General features: G+C 33.9%; 1 protein-coding gene across 3 annotated transcripts in view; it reads left to right on the plus strand.

Moving 5' to 3' along the window:
• The window catches only part of CNTN5 (contactin 5), a gene marked incomplete at both ends in the record, with an annotated part of 851,694 nt that overhangs the window by 520,006 nt on the left and 316,676 nt on the right, over positions 1–15,012 (plus strand). For all 3 annotated transcript variants that reach the window (XM_082627404.1, XM_082627405.1, XM_082627406.1), the window contains 3 exons: positions 5,528–5,709; positions 11,033–11,169; positions 13,316–13,445. In XM_082627404.1, coding sequence (XP_082483530.1) covers positions 5,528–5,709; positions 11,033–11,169; positions 13,316–13,445 — 449 coding nt within the window. The remainder of the gene's footprint in view (positions 1–5,527; positions 5,710–11,032; positions 11,170–13,315; positions 13,446–15,012) is intronic.

Here is a 15,012-nt window from a genome sequence, read left to right on the forward strand (position 1 = left end):
TACCATTGACATTAACATCTATCCAGCAGACCCAGGAAAATTGAAAATGGAGGATCATGTGGAAAATTCGTTCCTGGATCACGTTTGGTACATTGTTCTTTCCGTATTCTATTGACCAGAACTCAATCCCATGCCCCTACCTAAGAGACGCTGGAAAAATGAGGCATAATTATGTGTCTAGGGAAAAAGGAAAATGTGGTTTTTGAACACTTAATTAATCTATTCTTCTGAAGAATATTTTAGTTCTTCCAACACATTGAATGCTCTCGTTCCTTTTCCCAAGGGAAGCAAACCAAATCTCATCTGGCCTCTGCATCCACTCAAGTCCAAGATTTCCAGGTCTCCATCAGGTCTAGATATGGATCATATTGATTCTGTAACATATGCACTTAAAAGAGAAGTTTATTATCCACAGAAAAAATATTCCACTCAGAAAAGAGAAGAACAGGAGCCCCAAACTACTCACTGGTCCATCACAAATAAGAAATTCTCCTGTAAGATCATTCATTGTAAAGCTTTTCTCTCTTTTGTGTGTGGGAAGAATGAGAGAGTTCTTAATTAGACACTGATATTACTCTTTGTAAGAAATTACCTTGTCTATCCTCCAGGGTATCTTGACTTCCCTCTCTGACATTTTTGTTGTTGTTGTTCTATTTCATGGCCACAGTTGAAATGTGTATTGAGGAGAGTTCCCTCCTTGGGGGGCTGTACAGATTTTGTAACTCAAATTCCTGTGGATCTACATTTGGAAGCTTAAAATTTGTTTTAAGGCTCAAATGCTCAAAGATTTGTTGCTGTTTTAAACTGAGACACTTGGTTTCTTTGGCAATGTAGTCATCTCAATATCTAATTGGCTTCTGACTTGTTTGCTTCCACTCAATTCCATGTACTAATAACTTCACTGAAAATTATTCAATAATAATATTTGAATTAAACAATTAACAAAAGCTATCTAAAAGCTAATTTTAAAACATTTATCAAAAATAAAATATACCTTCTTTTTTCAAAGGACATATGACTTTCACAATAATTCATTCTATATTTAAGATTAATTTAACAAGTTCCAAAAAGCAGAAACTACAAGTCACTATCTCTGCATGTCAAAATATATGGCATGTGGTTACTTCTGATATCAGAAGTAAAAGCAGTCATACTTTTATTATTAACCATAAAAAATAACTATATCACACCTCCAGCTAAAAAAATTAGAGTACAATAATAAATGTGCTAATCAAGAAACAGGAATAAGGAAATAAAAAATAGAAACTCTAAAACACACACTAAAAATTAAAAATTAAAAAATGTTTTTTTAAAGACCAGTAAAAGAGACAAGCCTTTGACAAAACTAATCATTGTCACTAACATTTATTGGGTACTCACTACTTGCAATGTATTTTGCTAAGCAGTTTATAAGAACTTAGCTCACTTAACACTCAAAGTGATGTTATGAGAATTATTCATTCATTTATTTCATAAACATTTATTAACTACCAACTATGTGCCCAGCACATTATGAGACACTGTGGACATACTGCTGAACAAGAGAAATGATGCCTCTGCCTTCAAGATATTTTCATTGTGAAAGAACAAATAAACACCCTAATTTTACAGTTGGGGAAGCCAGATCATAGAACTTAGATAACTTTCTTAAGGTTACATAGCATCTTTGTGTTTGAATTTTATTGTATTTCCTGGTATATCGTGCCCTTAACCAACACAGAATGCTTAAAAGGGGAGGGGGTGATATTGAGAAAGCACATACTCAAACCATTAAAATTGTAAAGAAGATACAAATATTATCACCATATTATTGCAAACAATTTTTTACCTACTTGCTCTGTGCCAGGTAGTAGTTTAAATCATTAAATGTTTATAATTACCCTCTGAACTACATATTATTATTTCTACCATATTTTACATTTGGGGTAACTGAAGAAATGAAATGAGATATTAAAAAACTTGTAGTTGCATGTGAATCAAAACTACAATGAGGTATCACCTCACGCTGGTCAGAATGGCCATTATCAAAAAAGCTAGAAACAATAAATGCTGGAAAGGGAATGGTGAAAAGGGAACCCTCCTCTACTGTTGGTGGGAATGTAAATTGATACAACCATGATGGAAAACAGTATGGAAGTTCCTTAAAAAACTAAAAATAGAACTACCATATAACCCAGAAATCCCACTACTTGGCATATACCCTGAGAAAACCATAATTCAAAAAGAGGTATGCACCACAATGTTCATTGCAGCACTATTTACAATAGCCAGGACATGGAACCAACCTAAATGTCCATCGACAGATGAATGGATAAATAAGATGTGGCACATATATACAATGGAATATTACTCAGCTGTAAAAAGAAATGAAATTGAGTAATTTGTAGTGAGGTGGATGGACTTAGAGTCTGTCATACAGAGTGAAGTAAGTCAGAAAGAGAAAAACAAATACTGTGTGCTAACACATATATATGGAATCTAAAAAAAAAAAAAAAGTGGTACTGATGAACCTAGTTGCAGGCCAGGAATAAAGAGGTAGACATAGAGAATGGGCTTGATGACATGGGGTGGGAGGGTGAAGTTGGGATGAAGTGAGAGTAGCATCAACATATAAACACTACTGAGTGTAAAATAGTTAGCTACCGGGAAGCAGCATCATAGCACAGGGAGATTGACTTGGTGCTTTGCCATGATGTAGGGGGTGGAGTGAGGAGGATGGGAGGGAGGCTCAAGAAGGAAGGGATATGGGGACATGTGTATGCATATGGCTGATTCACTTTGTTGTGCAAAAGAAACTGACACAGTATTGTGAAGCAATTATACTCGAGTAAAGATCTATTTAAAAAAAAAAATCTTGTAGTTGCAGGGCTGTTTTTATCCTGGGAAGTCTGGATATAGAATACAGGCTTATCTACTACTAAAACATGTGACCACTTATGATGGAAGAATTTTTTAAACCTTTAAACAAGTGGTATTTATATAACTCACTACTAAAACATTGAAATTATGGATGAAATACTTGATTTTCTAGGGAAGCATGAATTGCCAAAGTTGACACAAGCAAAAATTTATATACAAATAATTAAAGAAAACATGGAAGAAATTGAAAACACTTTAAAAAAACTAACTCTACTGATGGTGGCAGGTGAGGTGAGTTTTTGTGAGTCCTATCAGTGTTCTAAGGAACATATAATTTCTCTACTACTTAAGCTATCAGAACAGGAGATAGGAATGTTCTGGCATGTTTACCAAGCTTTCACCCATCACTATGATACCAAATCTGTCAATGCTAGCTTGTAAACAAAGCAACCATTAACTCACTAACAAATATGCACACATGCAAACCAACAAACCAAATGAGTACAAACAATCTCACCTTTGAATATAGATGCAAAAATCTTAAATTTAAAAATGTATCAAATCCATTCTTGTACACATTAAAAGAATGATATATCAGGCCAATGTAAGTGTTATTTGAAAATGCAAGGTTCAGTTTTCCTGGATATTGAAGCAAAAATTGTCAACTCTAGCACAGCAGTTTCAATTCTATGTTTTATTCCTAAGAAACAAATAAGAAAAGTTTTAAAAAATAAACAGGGTGTTTATCATAGCATTGTTTATAATAGTGAATATTGCTATTGCTCCAGTCAGGAAAATTAGTGGAAAATATCCTACATTTAGCAATTATAATCCATCGTAAAATGTTACAAAACATCCAAGCAGTATACACAAAGCACTTTGATGTTTAAAAGAAAAAAAAAAAACCCAGCCGACTGCACAAATAAGGAAAGACTTTACTGAAGGGGAGGCATTTAGAATGGGTCTCAAATAATTAGTAGCATTTTAACAGATACTACTGGGAACACACAAAGTTGTGTTTCTGGGTCAGGAGATATGGAAGGAAGTAGTGAGAAATCGAACTGAAAAAGCAGACTGGGTCCAGAGCATAAAGTACATTAAATGTAGATAGTAATAAATAAACCAGTGGAACAGAACTGTGAAGCCCAAAACAGACTTAAGCATGTGAGACCCAATTATATAACAAAGGCAACATTCCAAAAATTGTCGGAAAAGGAGTTTTAAGGGTGCTAAAATAATTAGTTACACTTCCTATTTCACATCAAAAACATGAATATAATCCAGATGGATTAAAGATCCAACTGCTTAAAAATAATTTTTAAAAAATGCTACCAGAAACCCTGAAGGAAATATGGACATAAACTTGGGTTTACAGATAATTTTACAAGCAAACAAAAATTCAGAAGTCATGAAGGAAACTCCAAAATGTTTGTTTCTCCCAAAAAATATTTATAAAATTTTATCATAGATACCATCATAAACTATCAATACACTGAGAAAAAATTTTTCTGAGAAACAAAGTCATAATAGTCCTAATACACAAAGAACTCTAAGAAATTAAACAATGCAAACAGGCAAATAGAAAAGTGAAAGAAATAATTGAAAAATAACATAAGCAAACAATTTACAAAAAAGCAGATTCAAATAGTCAATATAATTATCAAAGATGTTCAACTTTCTTAGAGTCCAGAGAAATTTTAACAGAATGCCACTTTTAACCTTTCAATGTTGACAAAAATTAAACAGACTGATCACATAATGTGGTGGCAAAGATATGGGAAAACAGTCTCATATATTAATTATAGGTGTGGAAACTCCTACTATATTTATGGAAAACTATCTGGCAGTACTTATTAAAATGAAAAATGTGCATGCCCTTTGATCTATCAATTCCACTTTTGTGAATGCTGTAGAAAATGAAAAGCAATGGTATATGATATATGTACAAGGTTGCTTATAGAAATATTATTTCTTAGTAGCAAAAAAAAAAAGGAAAAAGATTGGGACTATGCTGAATGTCTAACAAGAGGGGATGGTTGATTAAATTCTGATACATCTATACAAGGAAATAATATGCAGCTATTAGCTGGAATAAGTCAGGAGTTGGTCTTGGATTTGATATTTTATTAATAAAATATCTCATCATATGTGTTTATATATGCATCACCATGACAAGGTGGGAAATTACTTGCTAACTGTATTTCTTTTTGCAGAAAGAAGACACTTGAAGGGGTGGGAGCAAAAAAGTTCTTAATTCACTTTTCCTGACACTTTTGTTCAACTTTTATAATAAGCATATATTATTTTGTAATTTATCCAAGTTACTTTTGCCATTTAAACAAATTTACAAAGTTAAAAAATAAAGTATAATATATATATGAATATATATATATATATATATATATATATATATATATATATATATATATCATAGAGTCTCTGAATTGCTTTCCTGAAATATGAAAGAAAAGGAAACTATCCTCCTTGTAATCTAACTACTTACCAGACGATCCACATGGAAAGTGAAGTATATCAACCAGCACATGGTCCTTAATTGTGATGACACTTTATCACACTCAGCCTATTAAGTGCTTAAATTACCAGATAACAGAATCTATGTTATTAATAGTGGAAAGTGTGTTAATAGTATTTTCCTTCCCTATTGTAGCCCAGTTCCAACTATCACATGGATGAAGGTTAATGGTTATATTCCTGGTAAAGCACGTCTGCGTAAATCTCAGGCAGTACTGGAAATACCCAATGTGCAGCTGGACGATGCAGGCATATATGAGTGCCGAGCTGAAAACTCACGTGGAAAAAATTCCTTTCGTGGACAATTACAAGTATACAGTAAGTGTTTTCAGCAAAAATGGATGTTCTAGTCCCAAGAGTCAAACTGAAAATACAAACTAATTTGAACTAAATATTGCTTGTTAGCTACATTAAAAAAATGAGTAATAATTTATAATCATGTTTCTTTTACATGGCAAAGCATCAGATAAAATTACCTGCACACAGAAATGCTTTAAATTAAAAATGAATGGGGAATTATAAGGTTCTTTGTACAACATAAAGAATTGATAACCTTAATAATTAGATACATTCCCAGTACCAAAGCCATCCTCTAAGTTACAAATCTTGTAACATTTATTAACTTATTCTTTCCTGTGGCCTGAATCAGAAGTCACAATTAATGCCCATGAACCAAATCCTACTTGTCATTTTTCCTTGTAAGTAAAAATTTATTGGAACACAGCCTCACCCCTTTGTTTACATATTGCCTAGGTCAGCTTTTGCACTCATAAGGCAGAATTAAGTAATTGAGACTGAGATCAGCTGACTTGCAAAGCCTCAAATATTTGCTATCTCATCCTTACAGACAAAATTTGCTGCCCCTACTCTAAATGCATGCATCTGTATAATAAATAAACTTCACAGCCTACAAGTGTTTATATTGTCCAAAAATTTCAGAGATAACAAGTTATGTGTAAAATTGGGAAAATCTACTTCAAAAATATGTACAATATCATTTTTACTTCTATGAATCACAAATTGTACTTTTCATATTTACTGCTTTTCATATTTGCTTTTATAATATACATTATACATAAAGGGTAAGTGATAATATCCTTATTTCTCAGATGAAGACACTAAAAAACAGAAGAAAACTATAATGCAGAGCACTGATACAAGCAAATACAGATGTTTCCAATATGAAATTAAACAAATTTCATATTCAACTGAATCTGTCAGCAGCTATAACTGTCACTGTATCTCAAGATCAGTTCTTCTAAAAAACTTAATGTTCTTCATAGGGACTTTAAAAAGTATTTTGAAATATTAATATCTGAATTCAACTAGTTTTCCTTTTCTTATTTGTAACAACTCCTTTAGAAATTCAGCACTCCAACCAACTTGACTATGCCATGCACATTTTGTTAATTCACTCATTAATTCAACTAATGTTTATTTAGTGGCTATTACTGCACTACATGCTAGTAATAGAGATTTGAAGGAGCTCTTGGTCCACTAGACCAGATGAAAAGCAAACCCCACATAAGGCAGAGCATGTTATCTGTTGTGATGAAAGCATGTGCAAAGGACTATGGAAGCACAGGGTCCACTTCATTCTACTGGGATGATTCAGGAAAGCATTCCAGAGAATTTGTACCTTAAGGGCTATACCACCCACCAGTGGTCTGGCAGCCAGCTGGGTCAGGACCCAGCACCTACCATCAGTAGGCTGGCCCCAGTCCCAGGACACCCCAGGGCCACATAACCAGCTACCAACCAGTGGGTCAGTGTCAGCCCTGTGTCACCAGGCCATGAAGCCAGCCATGCTGGAACCCAGGCACTCACTCCAGCAGGCCAGCAGCCACTGTATAAGGTAGGGCCAGATAGCAAATGAGGCAGAAATAAATTAAATAGAGGCTATAAAACAATTTTAAAAAATCAATGAAACTAAGAGCTGGTATTTTGAAAAGATAAGCAAAGTTGATAAACCTTTAGCTAGACTCATCAAGAAAAAAGGGAGCCCATATAAATTAAATCAGAAATGAAAGAGAAGTTACAGCCAACACCACAGTAATACAAAGTATCATAAGAGATTACTACAAACAATTATATTCCAGTAAAATGGACAATGTAGAAGAAACAGATAAATTTCTGGAAATGTACAATCTCCCAAGAATGAATCAGGAAGAAATAGAAAATATGAACAGACAAATTTCCAGTAATGAACTGAATCAACAATTAAAAAAAAAAAGAAAGAAAGCTTCCAGAAAACAAAAGTCCAGTACCAGATGGCCTCACATGTGAAGTCTATCAAAAATTTAAAGAAGAGTTAACATCTATACTTCTCAAACTATTCCAAAAATTTGCAGAGAAAGAAATGCTTCTGCATTCATTCTTCAAGGCCAATATCACCCTGATACCAAAACCAGACAAAGATATCACAAACACACACACAATTTTAGGCTAATATCATTGATGAACATAGGTTTACATATTGTCAACAAAAAATTAACAAATTGAACTCAACAATACATTAAAAGGATCATACACTATGATCCACTGGGACTTACCCCAGGGATGCAAGGATGGTTCAACATCCACAAATCAATCAATATGATATACCACCTTAACAAATTGAACAATACAACTCAAATGATCATCTCAATAGAAAAAGCTTTTGAGAAAACTCAGCATAAATTTATGATGAAAACTCAACAAAGTGGGTATAGAGGGAACATACCTCAACATGATAAAGGTTACATATGACAATCCCACAACTAACACCATACTCATTGTGGAAAGCTAAAAGTATTTTCTGTCAGATCGGGAACAGGACAACGATGCCTACTCTTGGCATTTTTATTCAAAATAGTGTTGGAAGTCCTAGCCACAGCAATCAGAAAATAAAAAGAAGTAAAAGAAATCCAAATTGGAAAAGAAGTAAAACTTTGCAAAAGACAGGATACTTTATAGATAAAATCCTAAAGACACCACTCCAAAACTGTTACAACTTATCAATGAATTCAATAAAATTGCAAGATACAAAATTAATATACGGAAATCTGTTGCATTTCTAAATAAAAACTAACTGCAAACTCTCAGAAAGAAAAATTATGAAAATAATCCCATTTATCATCACATCAAAAAGAGCCAAATACCTAGGAATAAATCTAACTAAGGATGTAAAAACCTATACTTGGAACATTATAAGACACTGATGAAAGAAATTGAACACAACACAAACAAATGGAAAAGTATAACATGCTCAAAGTTTGAAAGAATTAATATTGTTAAAATGAACATATTACCCAAGGCAATCTACAGATTCAATGAAACTCCTATCAAAATATCAAAGGCATTTTTTTACAGAACTAGAACAAATAATTCTAAAATTTGTATGAAAACACAAAAGACCCCAAACAGCAAAATCAATCTTGAGAAAGAAGAACCAAGCTGGCAGTATCACAATCCTTGATTTCAAACTATACTACAAAGCTCCAGTAATCAAAACAGTACAGTACTGGCACAGAAACACACACCTAGATCAATGGAAAAGAATAGAGATCCCAGAAGTGAACCCACATGTACATGGTCAATTAATCTATGACAAAGGAATCAAGAATATAAAATGAGGAAAAAAAATCCTCTTCAATAAAGGGTGTTGGAAAAATTGGACAGCCACATGAGAAAGAGTCCAACTGGACTATTTTCTCACCCCTTACACAAAAATAAAATCAAAATTAATTAAAGACGTAAATGTAAGACCTGAAACCATAAAACTCCTAGAAGAAAACAGAGACAGTATGATATTTGACATAAGTCTTAGCAATATTTTTTTGGATCAGTCTCTTCAGGCAAGGGAAACAAAAGCAATTTTAAAAATGGAACTAAATCGGGCTTCCCTGGTGGTGCAGTGGTTGAGAGTCTGCCTGCCAATGCAGGGGACAGGGGTTTGTGCCCTGTTCCGGGAAGATCCCACATGCCGCCGAGTGGCTAGGCCCGTGAGCCATGGCCGCTGAGCCTGCGTTTCCGGAACCTGTGCTCCGCAACAGGAGAGGCCACAACAGTGAGAGGCCTGTGTACCAAAAAAAAAAAAAAACTATATCAAACTAAAATGCCTTTGCACAGTAAAGGAAACTATCAAAAAGGCTGCCAACTGAGTAGGATATTTGCAAATGATACAGCTGATAAGGAGTTATAAACCAAAATATGCAAAAAACTCATACAACTCAACATCAAAAAAACAAACAACCCAGATAAAAAATGGGCAGAGGACCTGAATAGACATTTTTTCAAAGAAGATGTGCATATAGCCAACAGGCACATGAAAAGATGTTCAACATCTCTAGTCATCGGGGAAATGCAAATCAAACCAACAGTGAGCATCACCTCAGACCTGTCAGAGTGGCTATTATCAAAAAACAACAAATAATTGTTGGTAAAGATGTGGAGAAAAGGGAACCCTCATGCACTGTTGGTGGGAATATAAATTGGTGTATCCACTGTGGAAAACGGTATGGAGGTTCCTCAAAAAATTTAAAAATAAAACTACCGCATGATTCAACAATTCTACTCCTGGGTATTTATTCAAAGAAATGAAAACAATAATTGGAAAATAAATATGCACCCCTATGTTTATTGCAGCATTATTTACAATAGCCAAGATATGGAAGCAATCTAAGCACTCATTTATAGATTAATGGATAAAAATGATGTGAGATTATATATATATATATATATATATATATATATATATATATATATATAATGGACTAATACTCAGCCTAAAAAAAAAGAATGAAATCTTGCCATCTGCAACAACAAGGGTAGACCTAGAGGGTATTATGCTAAGGGAAATACATCATAGAAAGACAAGTAGCATATGATTTCACTTATATGTGTAATCCAAAAACAAAATAAATGAACAGACATAAAACAGAAACAGAGTCATAGGTACAGAGAACAAACAGGTGGTTGCCAGAGGGGAGAGGGGTGGAGGAATGAAAGAACTAGATGAGGGAGATTAAGAGGTACAAACTTAAAAAAATATTTGACAATGGAGGAAAGACACTTTAACCATATCTTACAGATTTCATACAATTGCAATGTTATCTTTCTGATAAAGAAATTTTTCTCTGTTGTAATTTTGAAAGCTTATATTTTAATGTATATATTTATAATGCACTAGAATGCTAATAAATATAGAACAATTTTATAGCAAATTAAATTTTAATTTTCAAATTATTTTTTCCAAAGCTATTCAGGTTCTATCAGAAAAGAAAAAAAGCAGAGCAGTTATTCAATAAACTCACATGTTTTATTACTTCAATCCATGCTAAAGCTGCTTTAGTATTTGGAAGAAATGATACCTCTAAGCCTTCTTACTAAACAAGTTCCAGTGCTCTCCATGGGGAGAGTCTAGCCACTTACTACAAAGTGGGTAAAACAACAAGATTTGCTTCACTTAGATTATCAGAACATTATAACTGCTATATTTTTTTACACAGGAAATAGAGTGCTGTGTGTAATGTAATGCTGTGTTTCTTCCAAACACCAATAGTTAATGCATAAGAATTTGTGAATATTCCATATGAATCTTGAGCTTGGTGAAGTATTTGAGAAATGATATCACCCTTATTTAATGCTTAAACTCTTACAGCATACCCACACTGGGTAGCAAAACTGAATGATACTCAGTTAGACAGTGGGAGCCCTCTCCGATGGGAATGTAAGGCTACTGGAAAGCCCAGACCCACATACCGTTGGCTGAAGAATGGAGTACCCCTCTTGCTTCAGGTACTGTTGGTAATCTTAGCCTGTTCCAGTGTAATTTTAGAAGGATTTCACAAAGGACAAGCTATCTTCCTTTAGTCTTATTGAAAGCCATTTCTTAAGTATCCCTTATATTTGGAATAAGAAAAATAACATATATAAACAATATTTTCTTTTTATTTTAATTGCCTCATTCCTTTTTTGAGTAATATATCACTTCTTTAAATTTTATTCTATCCTATAAATTCATTCAAATATATCAATGATGATCATAGATGTATTGCCATTTCCAGCAGACTTTTAGACCTCATCTAGTTTATTGCTGTCACTTTGCAGATAATGGAGTTATCTCCAAGAAGTAAAGTGACTTGCCCAAGATCATATATCTAGTAAGAGATGAGATTGGAAGAGAATCCTAGTCTTCTGTGTCCTGGGCACGTTCTTCACAACATCCTACTACATACTGACAATTTTATTTTTAGTAAATCTATTACATGCTTTTATTTTACTTTTTATTTTTTAACATCTTTATTGGAGTATAATTGCTTTACAATGGTGTGTTAGTTTCTGCTGTATAACAAAGTGAATCAGCTATACATTTACATATATCCCCATATCTCCTCCTTCTTGTGTCTACCTCCCACCCTCCCTATCCCACCCCTCTAGGTGGTCAAAAAGCACGGAGCTGATCTCCCTGTGCTATGCGGCTGCTTCCCACTAGCTATCTGTTTTACATTTGGTAGTGTATATATGTCCATGCCACTCTTTCACTTCGTTGCAGCTTAAACTTCCTCCTCCCCGTGTCCTCAAAACAACTTAATACCTAGTGAATTTGATAATAAATCTATTACTATTTAAAATAAGAATAATTGTTATAATTTCAACTCTTTCCCTTGTTGTGCCCTTTCCAGGAAGGAGGGCAAAAGGGGAATAGTTCACTATTTATAGACAAAAGAGAGAGAAAGTTTGAAATTCCAAACACAGCTTCTGCCCAGGTCCTGCCATTACCAAAGGATCTCATCGGACATTTGCCTGTTTGGACTTTGATTTGCTCTTTTGTAAAATGAAGAGATTGAATCAGATCATCCCCACAGTCCCATCCACCTCCAATATTCCCTTATTCTAAAACCAGTTAGTCCAAAACAGAACACAGTTACGCAGAAAGACAGACACAAATACAAAGAACAATAGAGCTGTTAAGGAAAACTGAGGGGGAGAGAGTGGGAATCCTGAGATACTTGTTCATTGCCTGTCTCTCTCTAATTCTCTGGGATATCAGGTAAACGTTGAGATGGGATCTGTGCTAGTTGTATTTTCAACTCCCACACCCAAGTAAAGTGAATTCCACTGGCAGATAATAGTCTGTTAAGTGAATGGGTTAATTTTTAAAATGATGTCAAATTTCTTGGCATCTTCGTTGATAGATAATCAAAGCACTGCTCACTAAAATTAAAATAATGATTTGTTTGACATTAAGTAGATAAGACACCTGGTTGTTTAACGGCATTTTAAATTTAAATTTTGCTTTTCAAATGTGTTCTTGGACTCAGTTTACCTCAGTTTGCTCATGCTCAATCCTCTGTCTCCTGTATTGTTTCATCTGATCAGTTTACATTTTCTGACCAACAATTCTGTACAGAATCCAGTTGCAGGGCAGTTTTTGTGTGTGTGTGTGTGTGTTACTGTGTTGGGAAGTGAGAGAAAAGGCAAATTTCTGACCGGATTAATATAGTAAAGAAATCTTGTGATGACCTGGTCTATATTTAACCTTGATCCCATGTATATACAGTCTCGATCCTTCTACCATTTGAACTCCTGTTTCTCCTCTGTAAAATGAATTCAAATAAAAGCAGTATCAGCTGATTTTATTTCATAAGCTTAACTAGCATACCAAACAAAAGCAGCTTATTTTAAAAACATAACCAAAAGTAAAACTCATAAGTATAACTACAGGAAAATATAGTTATAATTTCATTTCTGACTGAGAAATAGTTGTATTTTACATAAAAATATTATATTAGAATAATGAACAGAAGATTTGTGTTCTTAAGTTGTCAAATAATGTTCAATTGCATTAATCAGAGGCTTTTTGTCTTGATCTAGGAGAGCATAACTGTAAAATCTCTATGATTTGTTCACTTTCTGTATCTATTTTTTTATTCCATTACAGAGTAGGATTGAGATGTTTAATGGAGTATTGATGATCCACAATGTGAATCAATCAGATGCTGGAATGTATCAGTGTTTGGCTGAAAATAAATATGGAGCCATTTATGGGAGTGCTGAGCTGAAGATTCTAGGTATGCAATTTCTAAGTAAATAAAGAGGAAAAAATGTTGCTGCTTTTCATGCTCTAATTCTTACTGTACTGAAGGTTTATGATGTGATCGTAAAAACCTATTTTATGGTTTGAAAAGAAATACTATGTCTTGCTTATATGTATTTTTTTTAAGCTTGAGGAGACAAGTATACATGGTGTACAGTTTGTCCCATAACTTTCTATAAGATTTTCTCTAATTTTAGTTTTAATCCTAAGAGGTTTATGCAATATGTCTTTTCTACAGCATTAAAAAAATCATATAAGAAAAGTATGTTAACTTTCAAGGAAGAATGCTTTAAGGGTAGGGAATCAGAATGTATGTTTTCAACACAGCAGTGCTTAATATTCTCCCAAGCAGCTCCTACCTACCAGTAGGTATGTGGCTCCTGCAAGGTGGGACTCCTAAGTAAATCGCCCTCTCTTGAAGGGTCATCAACCATTGTCACCCTTCCAGGTTGATGAAAGCCCTTCTGAAGCCAGGACAGCAAGCTCCTAGTGTTACACTCTTGAGAATATAACCACAACATTAACACTACTTCACTCTTTACTACAAGAAAAATTCAGTCCAGGGGAATAAGCTACCCAGATTGAGCATGGTTCAGTTTCTGGAATGGATTTTACTTTTTCCCACTCTCATGATTTTCTAAGCTTTTGTTCTGGGATGATTATAATACAAAGAGAGAGACATAGATGATCTTAATGCACCATCTCCCAAACGTGAACAGGAACCTAAGTGTGCTTTGTACTTTCCACTGACCCAAAGCACAACATTAACAGAAACACCCAAGATCTCTGGAATCTGAAAATGCACCATTCACATATCAGCTGTGTGATAAATCAAAACCATAAATCAAATTGAATAATGAAGGTTTACATTTGAAATTTCTTCACATTATCACAAATCCATCCAAAATAGATATAGGAGTCCACGTTTCAATGTCGTACATACTAACCAATCAAATATTAATGTACTTTCCTGTCAGCTCATACTCCAACATTTCTGAATTAAAAAGCTGATTCAGCTTTCACCTAGTTAATATTTTATCCAGAAACACTCTCAAATGTGTCCCTTTCTCATTCACTAGACATATTTTCAAAATTATGTTTAATAAGGTATATTCCCAGTAGGCAACCAAAAATATCACCTGCAATCTTCCTATAAATTCCTTAACTTTTCTTTCAACTTCTTTATCCATCTCAATTTGTACCTTTTTTGTGTGTGTTGCATCTTTTACTGTTGTGTGCCATGCATTATACTGATATGTGATGGACATAAAAAACTTATGAAATATTCATAAAATTGTCATATTGGCATAAATAAATGTCTCAGATACAGTAAACTTGTATACATATTTCCAGTTTCTCTTTTAGATTCAAAGGTGACTTTTTTGTTTGTTTGTTTTTGTCTCCCTGTCATGTGTTGTTTTAGTCCAGCATTCTCAACCACAGCTACCTACTGGAATTTCCTGGGAAGTTTAATCAAAACTGTCTTAAAATGATCAGGCCTAGATGAATAATTGCAAACAATGAAATAAAATTTTAATTGA

The sequence above is a fragment of the Mesoplodon mirus genome (genome assembly GCF_964341445.2).
Source record: "Mesoplodon mirus genome assembly, chromosome: 7".
NCBI classification, from domain to species: Eukaryota; Metazoa; Chordata; class Mammalia; order Artiodactyla; family Ziphiidae; genus Mesoplodon; species Mesoplodon mirus.